Source organism: Patagioenas fasciata, chromosome 16 (assembly GCF_037038585.1).
Source record: "Patagioenas fasciata isolate bPatFas1 chromosome 16, bPatFas1.hap1, whole genome shotgun sequence".
NCBI lineage: Eukaryota > Metazoa > Chordata > Aves > Columbiformes > Columbidae > Patagioenas > Patagioenas fasciata.
This window is the reverse complement of record NC_092535.1, coordinates 5,262,045-5,286,606: the sequence shown is the minus strand read 5'-3', so window position 1 is coordinate 5,286,606 and position 24,562 is coordinate 5,262,045. Positions and strand designations below refer to the sequence as shown.

At 50.1% G+C, this 24,562-nt stretch overlaps 2 protein-coding genes across 2 annotated transcripts in view; one reads left to right on the top strand and one right to left on the bottom strand.

The window, feature by feature from the left end:
- The first annotated feature begins 2,997 nt into the window (after positions 1–2,997).
- On the top strand, positions 2,998–13,290 carry LOC136108253 (thyrotropin-releasing hormone receptor-like). The gene is made up of 2 exons (XM_065849895.2): positions 2,998–4,155; positions 9,883–13,290. Exons 1-2 carry the CDS (start codon positions 3,370–3,372, stop codon positions 10,267–10,269), a joined length of 1,173 nt encoding a protein of 390 aa, XP_065705967.1. The 5' UTR covers positions 2,998–3,369; the 3' UTR covers positions 10,270–13,290.
- Positions 13,291–16,414: 3,124 nt separating this feature from the next.
- JPH2 (junctophilin 2) overlaps positions 16,415–24,562 on the bottom strand; it is a 32,574-nt gene continuing 24,426 nt past the window's right edge. Inside the window, exons 4-6 of the mRNA XM_065849750.2 lie at positions 21,069–21,853; positions 19,928–20,025; positions 16,415–18,947 (exon numbers count right to left, since the gene is read on the bottom strand). Coding sequence (XP_065705822.1) covers positions 19,945–20,025; positions 21,069–21,853 — 866 coding nt within the window. The 3' untranslated portion in view covers positions 16,415–18,947; positions 19,928–19,944. The remainder of the gene's footprint in view (positions 18,948–19,927; positions 20,026–21,068; positions 21,854–24,562) is intronic.

Sequence of the window (24,562 nt, the reverse complement as noted above, 5' to 3'; positions counted from 1 at the left end):
GGTTCAGCTGGGTGAGTTAATGCTGTTGTTATTGCTGTGCTAATAACTACTGAATTGTCAGTAAAAAGCATCAAGGGAAATAATTATCTGCAATGATCCCACACAATGTTCCAGGTTTGAACCAAAACAGAAACTTTATCTAGTCTCTCTGAGAGGTTTTTTTAAATTTATTTTTCTTTTCTGATCCCACAAAGGCAATTTCTGGAATGGGTTTGAGGAAGCAGATGAACCCCCAGTTCCCCCTCAGGACGTTTGTGCCTCTCCCACGCACAGTGCCACCATGCTGGCAGCTCACCCACCCATGTTTTGGAGTCAGGGATGTGCCAGGAACAAAGTTCCTGCCCATCTGTAACAGCTGTTCCGCTGCTCAGCACAACCCAGAGCAAACAGCTGTGGCTGTCCTGCGAGTGCCAGTGCCCTCAGAGCTGAACTCATTAGATGCAAGAACTCATCTTTTGGTGCTTGAGAAGCATTTCTCTGTAACTCTTTCAGTGTCTTTCTGAAAACCTGTGGGAGTTTTTATCATGGTGAAATTGTGCTGGGAAGTAGAGCACCCCATTGTGCACAAACCCAAGCAGGAGTGTCACACTGCGCTCCTGCAGAGCAGGGCAGCTTTGGCCAAGGTATGGCCAGATCCAGGGGACAGGAGGGTCTTCTCCCTCAGGAGGATGCTGTGAAAACCTCCAGCTCCCAGCCAGTTCATTTGCTTGTTGGAGGCCAGAATTCACAGGACAGAGATTACCAAATCCTCTATAAAGAGGAAGGGCAGACATACCTTTCCTCCTATTTGAAATAAATGTGGTTTTTTTCCCATAAACTCATGAAAAGCAGGTACTAATGACTGTATTTCTGAGGTCTCAGCTATCTCTGCCACAGTCTGCATCCAGAGGACACCCAGCATCACTGTGATACAGCAGCAGACTGACGAGCTGTTGGAAGCCTGTGTTAGAGCTGCTCCAGAGCAGCAGAGTGTGCAAATCCTTGGATTATGTGAGCAAATACACATGCCCACGCTCCCCATCTTTCCCACAGACACCTGCAATAAGATTAATTCTTGTCATTGCTCACTTATATCCTGTTCTTGTGCTGCTTCACAGCTAACTCCCAGTGCCATGCAGTGGCAGAGGCCGGTTTCTGACCACCACGATCCTCAGATCTGGGTGTTTCCTGGCAGGATCCATCATGGCACAGGGACCTGCCAGTGCTGACAGATTAACATCTATTGAAATAACTGTGTGCCAACCACAATGAACAATATGCAGGAATGGGGGAGTTTTTCAGCTTGGAGAAGGGCTGAGGCAGATAGGACAATGTATTGCAGCTCCGCTAAAGACACCCAATAAAGCAATCTGGATGCTGCACTCATAATAACCAGGCTGTGGTTATAACCAGAGGACAGAGATGTTGATTATTATGGATAACTGTAGTAGTACCTTTTGCCTGACAGCTGCCCAAGCAGAAGCGTGGTGGATGCCATCAGACTGGTCCTTACGTGGAGGTAGGAGATGTCTGTAACGCATACTGGAATGGCTGTGACTGCAAGCGTTTGGGTGGCTCCTGGAGAGAGGCTGCAGGGTGATGCAGAGAGAGAAGCAGGGGAATTTGGGCTGTCGGGATGACTAAAGTGAGCATTGCCTGGCTTCTGGAGAGGTGCCTGCCAACTCCAATAGGTGAATGCAGTCTAAATGGTATCATTAAACAGCTGTAATTTCTAGGAGGATTTTAAAGTACACGAAGTGCAGCCTGGGGAAGTCTCCAGGTGCAGGAATGGGACCTGCCATGCTTTTCCATGCCAAAGGTCAGGGGTGTGAGGCTGGCAGAGCCTCACGGGCAGGCCCTGGTACAGGCTGCCGGCAGAGCTCTAAGGAAAGCAAATAGAAAGAAGAGAATATTTGTCCTTTATAACTGACCCAAAGGTGAATGAAATGTCATGGGAGGGACTGAAAAATGATAAGGATTGTTCTCTGTGAAGTCAAAGGTGGGCACAAGATTTCTCAAAGAAAAGGAAAAAATATTATCTGCCACAGCAAGCCAGAGCTTGGGGCAGACTGGTGCTCCCTGGGAGAGGAGCGTGGAGCTGAGGCAAAAGGTATTTTATCCACTCAGGCAGCTCCGGATTGGAAACTGCCTATGAAACCCTGGGCTTGACTCACCCATCATCAGGACAATCCTTCACATTTTTGGATATGCGCCTCACTGTCTGGGACTAATGGGACAGCTCTGTCTCTAATTGAAAAGTAACCCAATAAAAAAACCAAGCTTTCCCCTTGTTCTTTCCTCCAATCCACAGGTTAGGGAATGCTTAGCACTTTGTCTTTGCAAACGCAATTTCTCTTTCAATTTGAAAACGCATTTTCTGACAGAATGTGGAGACATCAGGAGCAAGCATGGAGCTGGCAGCAAATTCTGGCTACTGCTGGCCATCGGGGAGGTACCAGGTATTCCAGTCTCATTGTTGGGGAGATAGAGGTTCTCCCAGCCCAGGATCGGGTAAGCCTTTCCCCAAAGGAGTGATACTCGTGTGCCTGTTTGGGACATGGGTGGCTGTAGGAAAGATGACACGAGGAGGTCACTACCTTGTGTTTAATGACCCCCAGGGAAGGCACACCTCTGCCCCAGCCCGAGGGAAATGGGAAAAGCCATGGGTGTCCATGGCATCACCCTGGTCCCATCCCCTGAGGATGAGGAAGGACCCTTCATCCTCAGCTCTCCTTGCCTGGGGGGGACCGTACAGTCAGTGGCTCATCTGGGGACACAAGGCACCCACAGCCCTGGGTCCCGGAGCGGACCCGCTCATTGCTGGGGTGCTCTCAGCCCCTGCGCCTCTCCGACAGCGGGTTTCCAACCTGCCACCCTTACCCCATGCCTGGGCTCCTTCCTCCTCCTCCTCCTTCTCGGCTCGGCGGTGCGCTAGGACCCGGCGGGTGCAGGCGGGGGGTGGAGGGCGGGAGGGGGATGGGGATGGGGGGTCCCGGGGCTGGAGTGGCCCTGGGGGATCGCGGGAGGTCCTGGCGGTTCCCGCGGGTCCCTGCGCCAGGAGGAGGTCCTAGGAGCCGGCTGTCCTCTGGGTGTCCTAGGTGGTTCCGTGTGGTTCCCGGGGCTGAGAGGTCCCGGGTGGTTGCGGGGGTGTCCTGGCCGTTCCCCGCCCCTCCCGTCGAAGGCTCGGCGGGGGAGTTTGCAGGGGGAGGTGGGAGCGAGGAGCCGGGCAGCTGCGAGACTGGGGGTGAATCGTAGAGAAGAAGAGGAGGGAGGAGCCGGGGAGGGCGGGGAGGGGGCGCGGGGGGCAGCGGGGCGCCGCGGTGCGGCTCCGGCTCCCCCCGCTCCCCGCCGCAGGGTGCGCGGAGCTCCGCCGGGAAGGTTCGGGGGGCGATGGAGAACGGCTCGACCAGCCCGGGGGCTGCGCTGGGTGGCAGCGGCAACCAGACCCTGGGCAGGATGCCCCGGCAGCCCCTGGAGCTGCAGGTGGTCACCATCCTGCTGGTGCTGCTCATCTGCGGCGTGGGCATTGTCGGCAACATGATGGTGGTACTGGTGGTGCTGCGCACCAAGCACATGGTGACCCCCACCAACTGCTACCTGGTGAGCCTGGCGGTGGCCGACCTCATCGTGCTGCTGGCGGCTGGGCTGCCCAACATCTCCGAAGTGGTGGCTTCTTGGGTGTACGGCTACGCCGGCTGCCTCTGCATTACCTATTTGCAGTACTTGGGCATCAACATCTCTGCCTGGTCCATCACCGCCTTCACAGTGGAACGCTACATCGCCATCTGCCACGCCATCAAAGCGCAGCTCCTGTGCACCGTGTCCCGTGCCAAGCGCATCATCTCCTCGCTGTGGCTCTTCACCTCCCTCTATTGCCTCATGTGGTTCTTCCTCGTGGACACGACCCAGGTCACCTTCTTGGATGGGACACAGGTCAGCTGTGGCTACCGAGTCTCCAGAAGCCTTTACATGCCCATTTACTTCTTGGATTTTGCTGTCTTCTACATCATCCCATTGGTGCTGGCAACTGTACTCTACGGCCTCATTGCCCGCATCCTCTTCATGAGCCCTCTGCCTACCACCCCACAGCAATCCTCCCTGGGCTCCACGCACCAAGGCGGCTCTCTCAAGCTCTCCTGCCGGGGCAACAAGGGGGCCCTGGGCTCCCGCAAGCAGGTAGGGGCTCCCTGCCGGGCTGGGGTGCACCGGGTTGCAGGCAGCGCTGTCAGGGTCTTGGTGCTTTGATGCAGGGGGTGGAGTGCCCCGATATTTTGCTTCCCTTTGTAGGGACAGTTGGGTGGGTCAGTTTGCTGCATGGAGGGTCCCTCTCAAGCCCAGCTGGGGTCTGGCAGCACAGATGGGCTCCCCCTGCCTTGGCTGCACTTGGCAGGGCTCCAGAGCTACTTGGGAGAGGCAGGAGTGCAGGGATGTTTGCTGGCTAATTAATTACTGATTGCCTCCCTGAGGAGGAGAGTGCTAAGTGATTTTATGCCAGTGGGACTCTCCCAGGCAGAGTCCTGGGCAGGTGACCTCAGATTTAGAGGAGCCAAGGGAGTGGAGAGTTGGTATAAACCTGCTCTCTGAGCCCAGCCCTGGCTGCAGCCCTCTGGTTCCTGCAGCCGGGGAAGGCACCTCGGTGTCACAGTGGCATGTTTGTCTCATGGTGACCCCTGTCATTCAGTTCCCCATCTCCTTCTCCTACCACCTCCTGTCCTTGTTCCTCCTCTTTCTTTGTCCACATGGACAATTACTCTTGTCCCACATGGGACACTCCTGCCTGCTCACTGGCTGTTTGCAGGAGACCACCCCATTCTGGTTCCAAATTTTGCATAGGCAGAGGCATGGGCTATTTTAAAGGAAAGGGCTGGATCTGGGAGTCTGGTTTAAGTCCCTGAAATCACCAGTTCTTTTGTGATTTTGAGTGAGCAGGATCTGATTTCCAGACAGCCTGAAATAGGCTTCAGCCTGTCTTCAAGTCTTCACTTTTCCAACTCAGTATCTTGTTGCCTGACTTGCACAGGAAGCTCCGTTCCCCAGGAGAGACAATTCAGTCACAGAGGAAAAGCAAACAGCCCAGAGGACGTGTATTTCTTCATGAACTTCTAAGTCTTCCCATTTCAGCTTTTTCTCCCTTCTGCTGTAGCAGAGGAAGATTTAAAGCAAGTCCTGACTTCTGCAAAAGTACTTGACCCTCTCTCACGATCATTGGCTGTTGTGGGAGTCTCAAGCAGGGGATTTGGCAGCGAGATCTCTAGTTGCTACAAGGCAGTACCTAAAGGTGCAGGATGATGGACCTCTCCTTCCAGAGCAGCCACTGCAGGGGCCGTGCGCTCCCCCCGCAGTGCTGTGCCAGGGAGTGGCCGTGCTGCACACAACGTGCTCCAGCATCATTAGGACGAGTGGCTGAGGCCATTAGTCCTGATAGGGTTGGATGACAGGCACTTCAGCTCCTGGAAACATCTTGTGCTCTCTTTCTGTTACATCAGGAGCTTTCTCAAGACAGCCATTACTTTCCAAAATATCTTAGCAAGAAAACACTTACACTGGTTGGCCTGATATTGCAGAGCTGGCGTCATTAGAAATAAAGATGGCACTGAGTTTTTAAGGTCTAAAGCAGTTTCTTGGGGCTTCCAGCTATGGTTTGTTGGATGCTTCCTTCTGATTTCCCACCAGCAGCTCTTCAGAGGAAGCTGTGCTGAGAGTGATGGAGGAAGAAACCCCAGCTGTGCCACTGGTGGCATGTGGGCTTGGTGGGTGACACAGGGCTTGGTGACTGTCAGATGGATGCAGTGCTGCACCCCAGAGCTGGCTGCGATGTCTGAAAGGGGCTACCCCAGAGGTGCCCATTTCTCTCGCTGCTTTCTTTTCAGAGCATGAAGATGCTGCTGTTCCCTCACTGGTGCCCCTAAAAGACGTAAATCCAGAGCAGGACAATGCGCGGTGTGAGTTTTATTGTGTTTATCACCTGTAGAAGCAAAACACCACAAACACCAGCCACCGTGTATTTCACCTGCCAGAAAAGGACCACTAGAGGGAGTGGGATCCCTAAAAAAGGACGCTTCAACTCAGGGGTGATGGTGCCTGAACACGGAGGGGTGACACTGGCTGGGAGAAGCATCTGTGATGTCCAGGACAGGGGCAGAGGCTGGGAGGGGTTGGAAGGGCTGTGTGAGGATGCAAGATGCAGATCACCTTGTGTGGAGCCAGAAGGATGCTCACAGGGGGTTTGCTCTAGGAGTTACATCGGGCTTGGCTCATGGAGGTGGAAGGTGAGCTGCCTTTTGTCTTTGGCTACCCCAGGATATAGTCAGGGGTCTGTACAGCAGATATCCTTGGCCAGCCAGCAAAAACACTGGCTTATGTTCTGAAAAATAGTTTCCAGCTAAATACCAGCTGTTCTAGTAAAACATCCCCTTCTGCCTACAAACCCATGTCTTCTATCCATAGCTCCTTTACAGCTGCTGTGTGCACGCACTGTGTGCAAGAGCTGTTGCAAAAATTGATGTCCCTGAGCTGGTGTTTCCCTGAGGGATGTTTTGAGGCTACAGCAAAGCTTTGGCTTTTTGGGTGCAGCTGGTTCTTGAGGGCCATAATTCAGGACTGTTCTGGTTAGGGATAAATGTTGGAAGCTCTCCTCAGTGCTTATTAGGTTCATTTTTCACATGAGCAGCAGAAGTTCGGATCACCTCAAGTGTGTTACAGTTACTCGTCTCAGCAAGACAGAGTGAGGAAAGGCACAGAGGTGCCATGGTTCCAGCCATGCATGCAGACAATGCTCGAGATTTATTTCCCCACAATGGAGATACAAGAGTAAGTTTGGGATGGACTGTAAGGTTTTATGGAGGGGAGACATCATGTGTTGACACAACTTCGCTGCAGTTGCACTCAGGAGAACATGGTCTGTACAGACAGTTTTCTTTAAAGGGCAAATTTCAATCTTATAGTGAGCTCAGGAAAGGGCTGCCCATCCCAGCTCGTGGTCTGGATGCAGCGTCCTTGGGGAGCATTGATTGGCATTTAGTGAAACAGAGGTAATAAATCCTCATGATGCTGTTTCAAGCTGGTGTCCCCTCCCAGGACGAAGACAGCTTTTCTGCAGGGCTGTAGGACGTGTAGCGGGTGGTGATGTTTGGATGACAGCACTTTGTGGTCTTCTGTGGTCTGCATGGAGGTGTTGGGAGCCAGTTTGGGCAGGAGCTGGGCAAGCGATCGCTGACACTGCCGACATTTCCACAAAAAACAGCCAAAAAACGGGGGCAGTTATGGCTAAAAGGAGATGAATCACTGGTTCTTTTCCAGACAATATTTCTTTCAGTCTCAGAAAGGACAAGAATGAGCTTGCTTTTCAGCCTTATTAGGATACTCTCTTCCTGGTGTTGTCACTCGGACGCAGAGTTCAGATCACTGTTCACAACCATCCTGGGTTCCTGAGCAGTAAAATAAGGCAGAGTTACAACAACTGAAAAGCCAAAGATGTTTCGGTCTCGGGAAACAGCACCTGAGCAATATGAATGGATTAGCTTTAAAGGAGACGTTTGGGGCATACAGAAACCTCCCGGCCAGGAGGGACACCTGCAAGGGAACTGAGCTAAGTGTATAAAAGCTCAAGGATTTATTCTCCCCAACACTGCAGAAGGTAACTTTGCATCTCAGGAACAGAGACAATTGCTGTGTTGGGTGAGGAGTGTCTGTGTCTCAGTGAGGACCTGCAGAACTGTTGTATTTTGCTTTCCCAGGATATATTTTGCAGCAATCCTGCTGCCTAGGGCTGTTGAAGTTGAGGGAAAGACCCCACCAGCCTTACCCGTAAGACAATCCTTTAACATGGACCCCTCCAGGCAGGACAGGGATCTGTTCAGTTTCCACATGGGATGGAAAAGCACAGAACCTGCCCTCATTGCTCAGGACAAATAAACTGCTTAGTAGAGGGAAATTAAATTCTGATTGAAATGATACTTAGGATCACTTAAGCTGAGGAGTTTGTTTCATTTTGCTGTAGGGTCCATCTATTAGCACGGTTTTGTATGGATCAACTTCATTCAAGTTCTTGGGGAACAAACCTCAAATACATCAAAAATATGGCAAAAGCAATTCTTTCTGCAGCCTTGAGAAGTGTTTTCTGTGGAAGGCAGTAGGGCGGCTGAATGTCCGTCACTGCCATGTCTATTTGCTATAAAGATACTTAGAACAGTAGAGAACGTGGGTCGCACCCATATGCACTGCTCATGCGGCATAGAGTGTTGAAGCAAAATTTGTGCCTCTCTGGGCTGATCTGGTATCTGGGAGCTCTCTGCTCCCAGGTCTTTCAGCACAGACCTCAGCGATATCGTCTCACCATTGCTGTCAGGATGCTCCTTGCTTTGGCAAGGGATGGCTGAGCCTGGGTTGCCCTGCCAGCCTCGGGGGGAGGCAGCAGCTGCAACCATGCTAGTACGCAGAGATTTTGACCATGGTCAACTGTGCGCTGAGCAGCTTCTGTCCACCCCCAGATTATCTGTTCAGGAGTATTTCTATAAACCAAATTATCACCCCAGCAGTTGCATGCTAGCTAGGGTGGCTTGAAACCGAAAGCTTCTGAGATGGCTCTTGCTCTTCTGCGTCCAGCCAGCCCTTGCAAAAGGCACTGAAAAGCTCCGAAGCTACTTTTTACTGACACATCTTGTACAATCCCTCATGTCTTTCCCAAAAGGCATCGAACATGCTGCAATCTTAGCAACAGCCTCAGCATTCACCGTATCACTGCAAGATCTTATTCTGGGAAGTCTCCCCATATTCCCGTTAAACCACACACAGCAAAACTCTTCTATTTTGGCCTCAGCTTGACAACAGTCCCTTTCTTGTAGGGAAAGTTTTGTCACCACTGCCAACCACCCCTGCTGTCTGCTCAGAGCAGTACAGGAGGGCGTAGTTGCTTGTGACTAAGTAAAAACAAAACAAACAAAACCAAAACACTACAAGAAAAGCTGAGAGACTGTGAACATGATGTAAGTGCTTATTTCCATATCGAGAACTGGAGTCATTGCACAACTCCTGTTCTGACGTTTGAAATGCCACTGTCTTAATATGTGTGCGGCACCAGTGTTTACTCATACTTTCCTCCTTGGGGACGTGTGTATTCTGTATTTGGTGAAGGATGATTGTCACCTATCAGAAATAGCTGTTGAAATTATTAGGATCACTGGAGTTTCTGTACAGAACCCCATTTTCTTAAACAATCTTGACTCGAGCTAAAGGCAATTACTGCTCCCTTCTGAATTCTCAATATCTTTTCGTTCCTAATATGTTAATGTAGTACTTCCTCAGTGTGCTGCAAATTAAAATAACCCATACCAATTAGCTAAGTAACTCCCACATCAGCACAAGTAAGAATTTGTGCAAGATCCCAGGCAGCCTCCTCTGCTCCCAGCGCTGCTCTGTACTGGGAGTCGATTCCTGGGAGCAGCACAGCTGGTATAGGAAGCCAGAGTTGATGTAGGCAGTGAGTTGAGTTATACCCCATCGCACCTCAAAAAATTAGGAGCCCGCTTTTGCACAAGTTATTTTCCCCACTGATTTATTGCTATGCGCAGTTTTTAAATTCGCTTTGTCATACAGAAATTCCTGTTATTATCCCAGCCCGTTTCCAGGCTGGTGGAGGCCTGCCCTGAAGAGTAAGAGTTTTAAGGGCTTTTCAAAGGTATGTGAAAAACCTGTCATTTTACAGGTTTATTTATGCAAGACTGTTCCATGAACAAAATGGATTCAGAGAGGATAGATTCAGTGCCTATTTTAAGTACTTAAAGAGAGATATAAGCAATTTGTGGACTGAATTAATTGTCTGCATCATTTCTCCAGGTGGGAAAGCTCTGCTGGCAATTTAGTATCACCTGACTATTTTTCTTTTTGCATATCCCCATTGGCAAGGTGACCAAAATGCTGGCTGTGGTGGTGGTCCTCTTCGCCCTTCTGTGGATGCCTTATCGCACTCTGGTGGTGGTGAACTCCTTCATGGACCCTCCATACCTGAACATCTGGTTCCTTCTCTTCTGCCGCATGTGTATCTACCTGAACAGTGCCATCAACCCCATCATCTACAACCTCATGTCCCAGAAGTTCAGGGCTGCCTTTAGGAAGTTATACAAGTGTGAAGAGAAGAGTGCCGAGAACCCCGCGCCGTACACCGCCCCGGTGTACTACAGTGTTATGAAGGACTGTTCTCATGACAGCTCCATTCACATCACTGAACAAGAAGATCTCAACAGTCTCCCTGCAAAGAAGAACAAGCCTGTCAAAGAAATCCTGGGACCCTGAGACAACACAGGCAGCGGGAGCTGTGTGGCTGTATGCGTTGTGTTGGAAAAGTGCCAACAGGAGTTGCTTTGGCATCACAGAAGGCTTAATTTAATATGTCTCCTGGGCATTTAACAAAGCAGATTCTTAGAGGCAAATTAATTTGCTTTTCCTTAACGCTAGCTTATTCTTGCTAGGTGAAGTGTTAGGTGCAGGTCACTGTTCAGCATCTTTAACGAATCTGTAGTTAAACACAGAATGCCGGTGGTTCCTGGGGTTGTCCGTAGGTTGACCCCAGTGTCACGCCAGAGGGGGTCTGGGCTTGACCCCGGGTCATGCCAGCAGAGTCCTGGTGGGGTCCTGGTGTAGACCGTGGCATCACACCGTGGGGGACTTGCCATGAGCCCAGGGTCATGCCGGCCGTTCCGGGAGGGTCCCTGGGTTGACCCCAGGGTCCTGCTGGCTGGGTCTCGGTGGGGTCCTTGGTCTGACCCTGGCAATACGCCGGGGGGGTCACACCATGACCCCGCAGATGGAGACTCCTACATCAGGAATGACTGAAGCTGGGTGTCATGGACCTCACCCCATGCTTTTGGAAATACTGCATAGCACATATACCCAGGGTCCAGACCAGTTGGATTTGTTACAGAAAAATGGACAAACTAATCATAAGTGTTCCCTAAGGTAATAGTAATCCTTCCGACATTGTGGCCTAAGCTTCTTTTGGCTAATTTTACACTTTCTGTCCAAATTCCTCTATTTGCTTCTGCTGGATACCGTAGCCTTGTCCTGTCAGCCCCAGTGTGGTGTAGCATTGCTCTCCATCCCAGCTACAGTTCTGTTCAAATGGCAGGTAAAGCAAATCTCTTATTTCCTGAAAATGATTTGTGGAAGTCCATCAAGTGTTTTGTGATAAATGACATGCTGACTATAAGACATTAACAATACTCACTGCTACTATCATCTCATTGATAAAGTGGATATTCATAACCTGAGGCATCCAAGAAAGCAGCACAAGGACACTTGCAGGAGACTATCTGGACTAGTAGTAAAATATAAAATTACACGTGAGCCAAACTCGAAGGCTCTTGACAAATAAAACGAGTGTCAAACACCAGTAACTGTGCAGTGACTGTAAAAAATTATTTGGACAGCTAATTCAGTTTCACTCTTCAACACTGTTTTTCACCAAACTATAGTGTTAAATGATCTTGGAATTTTGCATCTGCTTTGAAAAAGATTGGTGCGGTATTTTTAAGAGCATAAGAGGTTAAGTAACCGTTCTGTGTCTGTGGGAGATCAGTTCCCTGGGTGAGTCAGAAGAGGACCTCACATCCCCTGATGTGTTGGGAACTGTCTGGTATTGATTTCATTTTGGTGTAGGGTGGCCTTGCATGTATGATTATTATATTGTGAGTTATTAAACTATCTACTTTGTCCCCGAAATAACTGTAGGATGAGAAAAGAGAACATTGTGGGGGGTTTTTTTGCAATTATTTGAAATGGTTTGTGTTTGGAATGTAAGGATTAGTGTCATTTTTTGTGCTTTCATGTATATTGGGAATTTAGGAACACATTCCCTCTGTTGTTGTTCAGGTAGTTCTGAACGTAGATTTGGGATTTGTTTCTTGAAGGAAATGGAAATGTTTTTGCTATGATGTGAGGAAATTGTTCCACTTAGCAAAAGAAACAAGGAAATGAATCAATTTGCTTGCAACAATCTTTTCTCTAGTACAGATTTTTTTCCCTTAGAACAGATTTTCCCTTAGAAGCTCAGAACAAACCATTGATAAAAGCATCTGCAGACAAACCAGAGTGGTAAGGACCAGGGTGCCTTGAGGTATCACACAAGTAAGACAGAGGAGGAGGAGGGGGAGCCCTGGGGTGGCTGCTGGTCCCCTCAATGTGGTGAAATCCAGGGCTGAGGTTTGGATGTGTCAGCTCTTACCTTCAGATGCATCGGCTCCTATGTGGGCTGTGGGCTGGGTTGAGGTTAACAGGAACAACCGACTGCATAGCCCAGAGCTGACCTGGACTCTTGTGCTAAGAGATTCTTCTTCCAGCATGTCGGAGTTATCCCCTCAAAACACAACAGCTTCTTCCTCTGAAGCTGCTCCATGCCCTGTCTAACCAGCACAGGAATTAAAAAGGGTGTGCAGTTTGACAGACAGCCTTGATCTCTGCAAACCCAAGTGGCAGATCAACTCTGAACCACCTCCAGCAGGATATTTTCTGCCTCCCCCCATCACATTTCCAGTCTTCACTGTTTCCCTTTATGCTTTTTTACCCCTGACAGAGACATCCTAAAAGCAGTATTCTCTTAATTAAATCTCAGCTCCATGCCAACAGCTAATTGATGCTTCTGAAATTTTTGTTCAGCATACTTGGGATTCAATTAAAACCCAGTTCTCTTCTCCCCTTTCTGTCCTTATCTGCCAAGTGCTGCATGACCCTTTGCTATTTTTTGAGAAGTAATTGGCAGATAAATCCCCCTGGCACCACGAGATCTCCAGCAAATGCACCAGAGCATTAAACCCTGTAGATGAGAAATGAGTTTCTGCTCCTTCTCCCTGCATGTATTCTGACATGTTAGGAGGAGCTGAAAGAGTTTTCGGTGGAAGTGGAGGTGGAAGGTCAGCACTCAGCTTGCTAAGGAGATGCTGGTTGAGAGGACAGGCAGCTGCATGCTGTCAGGAAATAACTCACCAGCAGAAAGGAATTATAAGTAACTCATCACCGTAACTTCCTAAGGATTTCCAGGGTCTGAATAAAAACTTTAATTCCTTATATGAAATCAAAGAGCCCCCTTCAAGTTTGAGCCTGGAGCACCTTGTACCCTGCAACACCCACCCTGTTCGTAAAGTCTGACTCTGTATTTTACTCTCAGCATTTATCTAGTCTCGACAGCATGAGTGTAGGCTTTGAGTTTATAAATATGCCACCAAATAGAGAATCTATTACTACTAAATAATGTACCACATTGAAGCCACTCCTCAATTTGAACTAACATTAGTTTCTTAATTAAAACTCATTATATCTAAACCCAGTCCTTGTTAACCTGGTAAAATGCCATCTGCTTTCTTCAATTACAAGCAAACAAGTCCCCTGGCAGGAGAAGGGCAGACCTGGCACTGCGGCAGAGCTCCAGGGAGAGGGGATGGATTTGGGAGCGGTAGAGAGAGGGGGATGGAGGAGGCAGCAGCTTGGGGAAGGGCTGGCGGGAGACAGGTGAGTGAGGTTTATGGGCCTGAAGAACCATGGGTTGGCTGAAACTCAGGTTATTAATCAGAGACCTCCAGTGTAGGAGACACCACGTCCAGCATGTTCAGTCTGGTTGGTCCCAATGCAGTACTGGTGATAGAGGCCACGGAGTAATTGCCTCTATATAGTGCACAGGTCCTCAGCAAGGGCTATTCCCTCCTGCAAAATACAGAAACATAAATAACTTCTCAAAACCCTTCAATTTAAGCCGCAGTCAGTTTGTCTTCTCACCTCATCTCTAGATTTGGGTGGTGGAAAAGGTGCTTTCAGGGGCCAAATTGGGCATCCACGCCAGTCTGTGCTGGCGGAGAGTGTGGCCGCGCTGGTGGATCTTTGGGGGCACCAGCAGTTCCCTAAAATATGGATAAAAAGACCATGAGGGCACCCAGCAGCTGCCTGCAACCAGAGCAGATTGGTAGCTTGGCTTTTGCTCTGAGGCACAACCCTGCAAAGAGCACATTATTTTAATTAAAATAGTGATACCTTTAAATTAATAATCCTCAGGTCACTGAAGAGGATGCTGAGCAAGTGCTTAAACTTTTCAGAGCCACAAGAGAGGGTGGACCACCCACTAGGGAATGAATTAGATACAGCCCCTCTGAAGAGCCTGATCTGGCCCCTGGTTGCTGCTTTGAACTAATTAGTTCAGACAGGCCCCATGAAGGAGCTGCTAATAAAGCCCCAGGGAGCTTAGACTTAGGTTAGGGTCACGATCACGGTCAGAGGCAGCGTTAGGTTTAGGGCTGGGGTTTGGATTAGGCTTAGGTTATGGTCAGGGTAAGGGTTAGGCTTAGTCATTGGTTTAGGCTTAGGTTAGGATTAGGGTCAGAGTCAGGGTTAGGTCAGGGTTAGGGTTTGGATTAGGCTTAGGTTACAGTTAGGTTTAGGGTTAGGCTTAGGTTACAGTCAGGGTTAGGGTTAGGCTTAGGCATAGGTTTAGGCTTAGGTTAGGGTTAGGGTCACGGTCAGGGTCAGGGTTAGGGTTAGGATTAGGCTTAGACTTAGGGTTAGGTTTAGGGTTAGGATTAGGCTTAGGCATTGGTTTAGGCTTAGGTTAGGGTCACGGTCAGAGTCAGGGTTAGGTCAGGGTTAGGGTTAGGATTAGGTTTAGGCTTAGGTTTAGGTGACAGGGTTAGGCTTAGGCTTAGGTTTCAGTCTGGGTAAGGGTTAGGCTTAGCCAGGCGGGAGGGAAAAGCCAGCACTTGCAGAGCCAGGACTGGGGGCTAAACCATGGCCAGGCATGGAAAACTTTCTCTGGAGTCACGCACAGCAGGTATCCCCCAACGCATTAATTCTCCCGTGGCCTCACTTCGGTTTCATCCAGGAAGGGTCGTGGAGGGAAGGCAGTGGTGCGGAGCCAGCCCCGTTCCTACCTGCTGGGCCAGAAAGAAGCAGTAACCCCTCTGGGCTTCCCAGCATCACAGCCTGGATCACCTGCACCACAGCTCTGGCCCTTCTCCTCACACGAAGATGAAGTCTAAGAGAGGGGGTTGCTCCCACGAGCCTCCATGCCCCACAAGGATGGTGGAGGGTGGTGCGGCCATCCCCAGGATGCCTGAGCAGGTCAGTCTCAAAGGACACCGGGGCTCAGATTGCACCTTCCCTCCCGCCGGTGGAGGCTGAAGCTGCTGCCCTTGTCACAGGATCAGGCCAGCGCCTTTCTCCTGTTCTCATCTATCGGACACCTCCCTGCCTGTGCCCAGGGACGCTCAGCCAGGAGCAGTGTGGGGGACGTTACCCCTGAATCCAGCAGCTCCTGAAGCAGAGACCCAGCACTGTTCCCCCTACCCTGGGGAAGGGAAAGGATTTTTTGTTTTCCCTTTATTAATATTTTTGAAGCAATACGTCATTCCCTTAGCAGCAGACCCACCCCCCCTTCCCGCTGCGTCTGCCACACACACAGGCCAAAGATCTGCTCCGTTCATCAGCCTGAGATTTATGAGGTGCAAAGGGCTCCGGTTACCCTGCTGTCCCCAGCCTCCTCCCAGAGACTAGATGAATGAGATGCTGCTGGTTCCTCCCATACCAGAAGCAAAACAAGCTCAGAGGAGAGTAAAGCCATTATTTCAGCAAGCTCAGCTCCTTAAGTCTCTACCAGATCATGAAATGTTCTACCAAAAGACCCCTCATGTCCTGCAGAAGCCAAGGGAGGCCCTGCTGCCTGCGGGGGCTGAGCCTGCGTCCCGCCAGCCCCTCTGCACAGCCCAGCTTTGCTCATGTGAGACGCTCCAGAAATAGAAAAGGGATTGAAGGTTTTGGCTACTCTGGATTCCTCAGGCCCCCAGGCTCTGCTGTTCCTGGGTTCTGCTCTCCCATCCTCCCCTATAAATCACTCTTCCCTCGGCTGCCACTTCCCTGTCCTTTGCTCTCATTTTGGCCATTTGAAGCAGCTGAGTGAGAGGATGGCCGCAGGTGGAGGAGAATCGCTGCTCTCCAAATGCAAGAGGACTGTGGTGCCGGATGAGCCGGCAGCGACGCGCAGCTTGGAGGAAAGTTGGCAGCAGCCCTGGGGTCAGGAGGCAGCGAAGGGACTTGTCAGTGGCCGTCTGCATCGGCCGGGCAGGCGTGGGGCCAGTGAAATTCCTTTGCTCCTGGCCCTGTGCAACCCCTGGCAGAGGCCAGCACGATGGTAACACACAGAACTTGCTCAGAGAGCTGCACGTGTCCTCAAACATCGGGCACCAGACTTTCAAGAAGCAGTAAATGGAAACAATTCTTTTTGCAAAGAATCCCTCTATCAAGAAAAAGGCAGATTCTTAAATATATATTAGTGAAAAGCTAAAAACCATTCAGATGCCACCACGCAAATTCTGCACCAGATGTTGATGAGCTCGCCTGTAGGACTGGAATGAGCATGTCAACCCAAAATGAAACCTGGACATTGCCCTGCCAAGATCCACATGGGTACAGTGAGCAGATAACTGTTTATTATTGCACATAATCCAGCAGAACAACCAACAGAAAACTCTGGACAGTAGTACACAGATTGTAGTAAACAGCTTGCAAAATCTGTGATGAAGGTATTTTTGTGTGAAGAGTGAAAAGTATCTGCATCTTTGTAAGACCTGAAAAGTATAACACAATATCCTAGTCAGTTTTGAAAGCATGCAGTTTGAGGTAAATCTGTTATTTTGCATCTAAGAAAACGAAATCCCTAAGGGGCTATATATATATGTATATATATCCATATCTCGGCGCAATATGGATATATTTATACGTCACATAAAAGCAAATCTACCTACTTTTCTCAGAAGGTTACTAGGAGGAAAGCACATTACCGAGTGCATATCACATGCATAAAAAATTGAGGCGGGGGGAATTACCTTAGCACTGTTGAAAAAAATCAAGTTTTGTGCTTAGTGATAAATAAAAGCCCCTCGGGTCTCTCAACGGAAATTGTCTGGGTGGTTAATAGAAGCAGTCGGCATATTGAAACTGCAGAGCTGGCAAGTGAATGCCAGCAAACGTGGATAAAACGTCAAAAGCAGCAGAGCCTGGGGTTTGCAATACATTTATACTTATGAAAATTTAAAATTAAAAAAAAAAAAACAAAGTAAAGAAGCAAATTGCTACTGAACTATGCTCTGTGGAAGTGTAGATGATGCTGCACAGCTTTCTCAGGACTGGTATAGCCACGTGGCTTTTAGAAAGGGATCACATTCACTTCTCCCACAGTTAACACCATGTATTTGCTACTGTGGCAACATTCCTGAGCTGAATAAGGTTAAAAAATAAACTTGGTTCACAAAGAAAAGTACTGAATTATTCTCACTCTCTCATGCCATAATTAGAGCAGATAAATTAGGCAGGTTTTGCCCTATGTCTCCAGTCAGTGTAAACCCCTGCCTGGCTGCCACCCCATCTCTGAAATCCTTTCAGACTGACCTTTGGAGCAGACTGGGCATCTGGTTTTTGCCTTAACCTTCATTTCCCCATTCTTTCCAGTCCCTCAGATTTTCCCACCCAGTCCTGCGCTGTGGGACTTCAGGATACACAGAGGTGCACAGCTGACTATAAATAACATTTCCGGTTATCTCAAAAAGGGATAAAAAATACATATTGCTCTTAAAAGAAGGAAGAAACATGTCCAAGCACTCAGCTTCACACTAAACTGTAACTTCATCTGTGCCGACTTTCTAAGATCACACTGCTAAGGATCAGAGCAGATCATGGTAGAAACGTCTCCTTTCAAATATCACTCACTCTCTGTCACAGCTTTGGGAATATTTGATGCACATCGCCCAGGCCTCTAAGCCTCGCACACAAGAACAAGAGCTAGAACTGCCCCTCTGTACGCTACCACTGCTGAAAGTCTGGCTGCTGTGCATTTTTGAGCGTAACACCCAAATACAATGGAGTCACTCAGGTCTCTGCACCTTTTTCCTTCTGGAAATAACATAATTTCTCCCACGAGAGCCACCCTGCATCCTCTGGCTGGAAAGTCTGTTCACTGTTGCAATGAAAGAGCACAGGAGCCCCCCTGCAGCTCAGCACACCAAGGGGAGGAACCTGCCAGCGTGTGGAGGTATTTTTCAGTAAGAACCTCCTTTTCTTTGTACCTTGCACCATTTTCAGAGGGGAAAAAAAAAATGGGAGTAAAGGGACAAATTCGGCACACCTATTTCCAGTCTCCCGCTGCAGGACACTTCTGTGCAGAGCATTGCTGGTGGCAGGAGAGCGTTTGGGTAGCAAGTGGTCCCAAAACGGGCACCATCTCCACCCACAGCACCCCCTGCACGCACAGTGTCAGATCAGTCTGCCCCTCACACCCCATCCCGCAGCCCCTGTCCGTGGCACATCGGCAGGCACGGGCAGGACTCCGGTTACACTTCAACAAGCCCAATTTCAACTTGCTCCCCCTCTCAGTCCTCCATACATGGAAAATTACTCCAGGCGATGAGGAAAGACTTTTAGTTCATCCCGTTGGATGACTTACAAGCATGGAGGGTGATGTTGTCCAGTCCTAGCCATGGCATGGCTCTCATGAGTCATTTTGGTTGCTGTGTATTACTTCATCTCCATGCCATGGATGACATTCTTTGGGAAATCTCTGACACTGTGTCAACTAAGGGAGTTACAAAACACATCAGTGTGCATGGATGAGACCTTCTCACTAGCTTTCCTACAGCTACAGATAAACCCCTCATCCCTGGCATGGCAGGACAGTTGATGGCTTTGGTGAGAACAATTTAAGGCAACTGCTATTTTATACAAAGAAGAGAAGGAGGCTGAATTGCAGAAATCCTGGCTTTTCCTTGGCAGATTGCAGAGGCCAGCCACAGCCTCAGAGCAGGGAGACTGAACTGATCTTCAGGCACTTTCATTTAAGGTTCATGTTTGCCGTGCGACCTTGGGATTTCAAGTCCTCCTCTTTGGTGTTTCCAGGTGGCTGAGATTTGATCCCCACCAAGGTCTGTGGTCTCCATCAGCAGCAACACCTGTCCCAGACACAGATGAATGGGAGAGTCAAGGGGGAGCAAAACACATGACCAAGATGTAATTGCAGCAGTCTGCAAGGCTTTCACCTGTGCAGGCTGAGTGGGGACTAGTAAAGCCACAGAAAGCAGCACCCAGCAGAGCAGTTTTATCCCCAGGAGGCCACAGGAAGGCACCCCAAAAGCCTCACAGGTGCTTGGGAGGTGCCTATCACATTATGTTCATGTGAGGCCCATAGGTCAGGTTCAGCCTTGGTGGCTGAACCCAAAGCAACAGAAATCTTGTGCAACCCCATGATGCCTTCCTACGTGCAAGAACCCCACGGGCACAAGGAACTTCACAAGATTTTATTGCCACCAAATCCAAAAGCAAACCCTCATCCCAATTCAAGTGGACGACCTGAGCAAGCTCCTGTTTTGTTTTACACACCTTGGCTCATATTTACCTTTAGTAACACAGGTACATAACAACAGCTGCAGAACTAGCACTGGTGCAATTAGAGCTGCGAATTTCACAGTTGCAAGTTCTGTTTGTGTTCCTGCCTCTTGCTGGGCTGAGTGTCATGACATATTGCAATGCACAAGCCACCTGGCAGCAGCGGCCACAGAACAGCAATTTGAAAGTGTTTCTTGCACAAAACAAATTTCAAATTTAACATCACACATTCTTGCACTGGAAGTCTCCATGAATCATGTCCATATTGTGGGATTGTATCCAATCAACATGTTCAACTTTGAGAAGTGATTGTGTGAAAGGACTTGAGAACCATCCACTGAAATTACTCCACAAACACTCTTGGAACAGACCAGATGTAACAGAATCTCAGCACAAGACAATTGCATCTATTGAATACATGTCCATGCATTTCCATCACCAGGGCATCTATCAGTGAATGATTTGCATTGGCAATAAAGCCAGTGAACCTTAAATCATCTACAGTGAAGTCTACAAATAGAGGATAAAATCTTATTGCTCATCTTACCTTGTCCGAGGGGCATATCATGTCAAAAAATGTACAAATAGGATGGCCAGACCAATGTTCAATAAGATGACCATGCAGATCACGATTGTGTTGGGTCCCTGAAGGAAAAACCCAAAACAGAGTATTATACACCACAATTCCTGGTGAGGAGACCGATATAGCTTGATTCTGCTATTCAGAAAAAACAGAATCATCCCCTCCCAATGCACATAAATCGGGCACTTTGCAACCAGTCTGAATTTCAAACTAGTTGAATATCTATATCAGTCCCCATTCCTATCTATCATCTGCAAATTCCATCTAAGGAGGGTAAATCAGGCTGCTTCTGAGGCTGAACTAGATTCAAGGAGACCCTAACCACAGGCACTCAAAACCCATGTCAAACTGCTCCTTCCAACCACCTTCTCCACCCACATAGCCCACATTTGTGAAGCTGCCATTTTTAAGATGAACAAACACATCCGTATCAGATTGCTCTAATTTCAGACCAAAGCATTTCCAAGCTGAGCTTTTCTAAAGTCATGTCAGAACCATTCGTATCCAAAGGGCTGCAAGATGAGAAGCAGCAGGCTAACAAAACATCTGGTTTTACAGCTGTATTTGCTAACACCAAACTACACTTCAAACCTAAGGAATTAGCTAGTGATTTGAATCCAGAGATCAGCTCATGAGGTGCCCCTACTGCACAAGAGTAACAGGTAAAAAAGAAACCCCACTCAACTACGTTGTCCTACATTTCCCCCGGCATTTCCAGATCCATGTTGGCTGGAGAAAGGGTGAGAAAGAAAGGAGGGAAAAGTGTAAATAGTGTATCAAAAAACACCTGTTTTCCTCAAATTTTGAAACAGTGACATATTTGAAAGAATATCTGCCCCGGTGCAGAGAGGAGGTTAAAGCAAGAGGGTTAGGAACACCAACCAGGGCAGGGTAGGCTGGGAAGGTGGTAGGAGAGGTGAAACCAAGACCTTCCTCCAGCAGGTTTTGGGATCCTGGAAAGAGCCTCTGGGTGCCGCTCAGGGCCCGCTCAGCCCTGAGGCCATGGACTCTGTGACCCTCTGGGCCCCTTCTGACCTTCTGGGGAAAAATAAACTCAAAAACATAAAAGCAAAGACGGCTCCCAGGGGCGCCATCCCCACATCACCTCTTCGTACTCCTCCACCTCCTGCGCTGCTGCCACCATGGCCGGGCCCCTCTTGGCCACCGCCTTGGGCTCCATCTGCCCTGGCGCTCTGGCCTCAGTCTTCCTGTCGGCGCTGGGCTCGGCCCGGCCCGCGGCCCTGCGCTCAGGGCTGGGGCGCTGCTTTGGCTCCTTGTGCCGCGGCGGCTCCGGCTTGGCCTCCACCCTGGCCGCCGGCTTCTCCTCCCGCTCCTGCGGCGGGACGGGGGTGTCCCCACGGCGCTGGAGGTCCCCCCGGGGCTCAGGGGATGGGGGCAGCTCAGGCTCGGGGAGCGGCTGCTCCTCATAGTCCTCAGTGGGGGAGACTGGGGAGGTCCGGACGGCGTAGCTGTGGTAGCCCTGGAAGTGCTCAGCATCTGGCTCGTGTGCCATCCTCTGCAGCGGCCCGATCTCCATCTGCTCGGCGGGACGGCCATGGCCCCGTGAAGCCGGCCGGCTCTCGCCCTCGGCCAGCGCGGGGCTCCCACCGCCTGCCCGGCTGCCAGCCTCAGCCCAGCTGCCTGGACGGAGGGCACCGTCCTGGCGGGGAGCCGCCTTGGCCCGCTTGGGCTCAGGAGGGGTGGTGGCGGGGCTGGGGGCCGGGCTGGTGCGGCCGTGGGTCTCGTCCTGCTCGTGGAGCTGGGGGCTCTCAGGGGGCGTGGGGGGTGGCGGGGCGCCCTTGGGCTGCGGCACCTCCTCCTCCATGTTGACGGCGTGTTCCGCATTCTCCATGATCTCATGCAGCAGCTTCCGCTTCTGGTACTCAGGACCTGTGGGGACAGGGGTTGGTGTGAGGAGCTGCCCTGGGTACGGAGGGACAGCTGCCCCAGCTCCACGCCACCATCATGCCTTAGGCAGCCATGTCCCCAGCCCCGAGCAGTTTGGGGACAACCGCAAGAGGGTCTGGGCTGGAGCTACTGGGGCTGGGAGTGGAGCTGCTCCCAAACCAGAGCCTGCTTCCAGCAGGGATTTCCCCAGCAGCCCCACCACCTGCGGTCTGGCTGGGAAGAGCCAAAGGAGCAGATGAGGCACTCCAGATGAGGAAGAAACACTGAAAATCTGCAGCCAGGCTTTTTTGCGGTCATACAGATGGGTTATCTTGGAGCTAAAGGATCCAGGGCCCATCCAAGTTTAGATGCTTTTTTTTTTAATGGCTGGAAAACTCCTCCATGTGGCTTCTTTGGTGTCTAATAGTGTGGCAGCTTCACAAGTGATACAGGCAGTGCCTCATCTCCTCAGGAAAGGCAGGTATCCCCAAATGATCTACCTGTTGTTCCTCATGATGGGAAAACCACATTTCTCATGCTTGGTGCAGGGATGGCATTTTCGCAGCGCTCCTCTCTGCACTGAGTCACCTGGCACCATCACACAAGGTGGCTCAGGGCTTTGCCTTTCCTTCTGGCCTCATCTCCCATGCTGGCTTGTCAGCTCCTAGCAACATTGCCCTCACTTCAGCTATTCACCTATCATTAAATCTTTATTTCTTGTTAACCCTAGGCCATGTCTGAAAAGCAAATTGCAGCCCAGCTAAGGTATGGGGGAGTCAGCTAGAGCCTGACGCCAAAGATACCCATGATGCTGGGCAGATGGCTGAGGAAAATTCACCACCGAACAACTGGGAATACCTTTTGGAATGACAAACCTGCACAGTGCTCTGCAGGCTGGGACCTGCCCTGGGACAGGGGTGCCCTCACAGCACCGCAATGCACATTGCAAGTAATAACAACAAGAACATGCTCCTTATGGGCAGCGCAAGGTCACAAAGCAGCTTGTTTGAAAGCAAAGTGCCGGCTCTTGAAAGTGGCTTTGGCTTCATTCTGCTAAATCCAAGTGATGCTGAGGGGTGCAGAAGTACAGGGCTTGCTCTGTGCTCCTGAACAGCACAGACCCTGGAGCTGCACCGCCCCCAGACACCTCACGGTTCCTCCTCTCATCTACTCCACCCCAAGGTCTAATGCAGATTGGGTCTGGCTGCTTTCCCTCTCATCAATCAACGGTGTGATCCGCACACTGCTACCTCCTGCCCACGTAGGCAATGCCTCTGCACGAAAGGGGCAGTGGGGAGAAATTGGGCACTGATTATAGCTGCTCTGCCCTGCCTGCACGCTGCTGTCAATCAGCAGGCGACCCATTCAGGGCCATTTATTTCTGGCTGTGAGTGGATTATTTGGAAGCCATTTCAACAGTTGTTCAGACCCCTCAAAATAGGCTGCCTGCAGCTCCAGGCTCCTTGCTCTCTCCTGCTGCTTCTGAATAATTCACACCAGAAAAACCCAGCTGCCTGGAGGGCACTGCACAGCCCCGATCCTCCAATCCTCCTCACCTTCACCTCCCAACATAACATTTCAGCAAAGGCTTTGGCTTACATCCCTCTCCTCTAAGCTACCAGAGTTGATATTATAAATGAAACTCACAGCTAAATAGCTGTTAGAGAGGTGAGGCTTGCTGAGCAGCATTGCCTTGTGCCAAACCCAGGGACAGCAAAGGGAAACGCAGGTGCCGAACACTGCCAGGCTGTCCCGGCTGTGCGACCAGTTCTGACTCCCAGCAAAATCCAAGGATGGACTTTTGCCTGTTTGTTTCTGGGCAGTGCAGCCGTGCAAGAAGAGACATTTCCTCTTGTTGTGCATTTAGGGTATTTAGAGATTTGAAAGAATCATAGAAGAAAAATGCGCATCAGCAGCTTACAAGACAATTGAGAGAGACCAGGACGCAAGTGATGCCCTACATAAAAGCAGTGAGAGGATTCAGCACCCAAGGAGCCAGGAGCAGAGGCCAGGCTGCTTCAGGCATTTTGCAGCGACTGTTTCAATTGTCTCATTCAATTGCCATGGGTGGAAAAAATAATCTAGCTAGATGTCAAAAACCTCCCATCAGGAATTCCAGTTTCCTTTGCCTCTGAGATATAAATAACCCAGTGTGCGAAGGGTGAATGTGGAGCAGTGAGTGGCAGCTGGGGGGCTTATGTCAGGATCAAGCAACGTTTAACTATTGTTAAATGAAGTGCCACACACTGGCTCACACCCATGCCTGGGCATTGTGGTGTTTCTCCTCTCAAAGCCAAGTCCGATGGGCCTCGCTGGGCTGCGGGAAGGAACGGGCAGGCCTGCAGCACAGCATCTGCCCAGCTATCAGCTGCACGGCGAGGTGGGAGTACAGGGAATTTAGGCAAATCTGTCCGTATAACTCTCTCCTTGGCCAAGCACCAGGTATGAGCTGTTCCCCTTTCTGTGTGCCCTGTGCTGGGGCGTAGCACCAGAGACCTGGGGGCACCGAAATCAGAGCAAGAGCAGGCAGCAGGTTTTGCTGAGTGGGAACAAACATTTGGCTTCTACCCCCAGTTTTGCGACCGTAGTGGTCCCTTGTGATCCTGCCTCAGTGGCCACAGGGCACTTGTTCTAGGTAACAAAACAGTATAATAACAAAGGCAGGATAAAAATGTAGGAACTTGGATCCTTGTTTCCTGCTCTATTACCTTC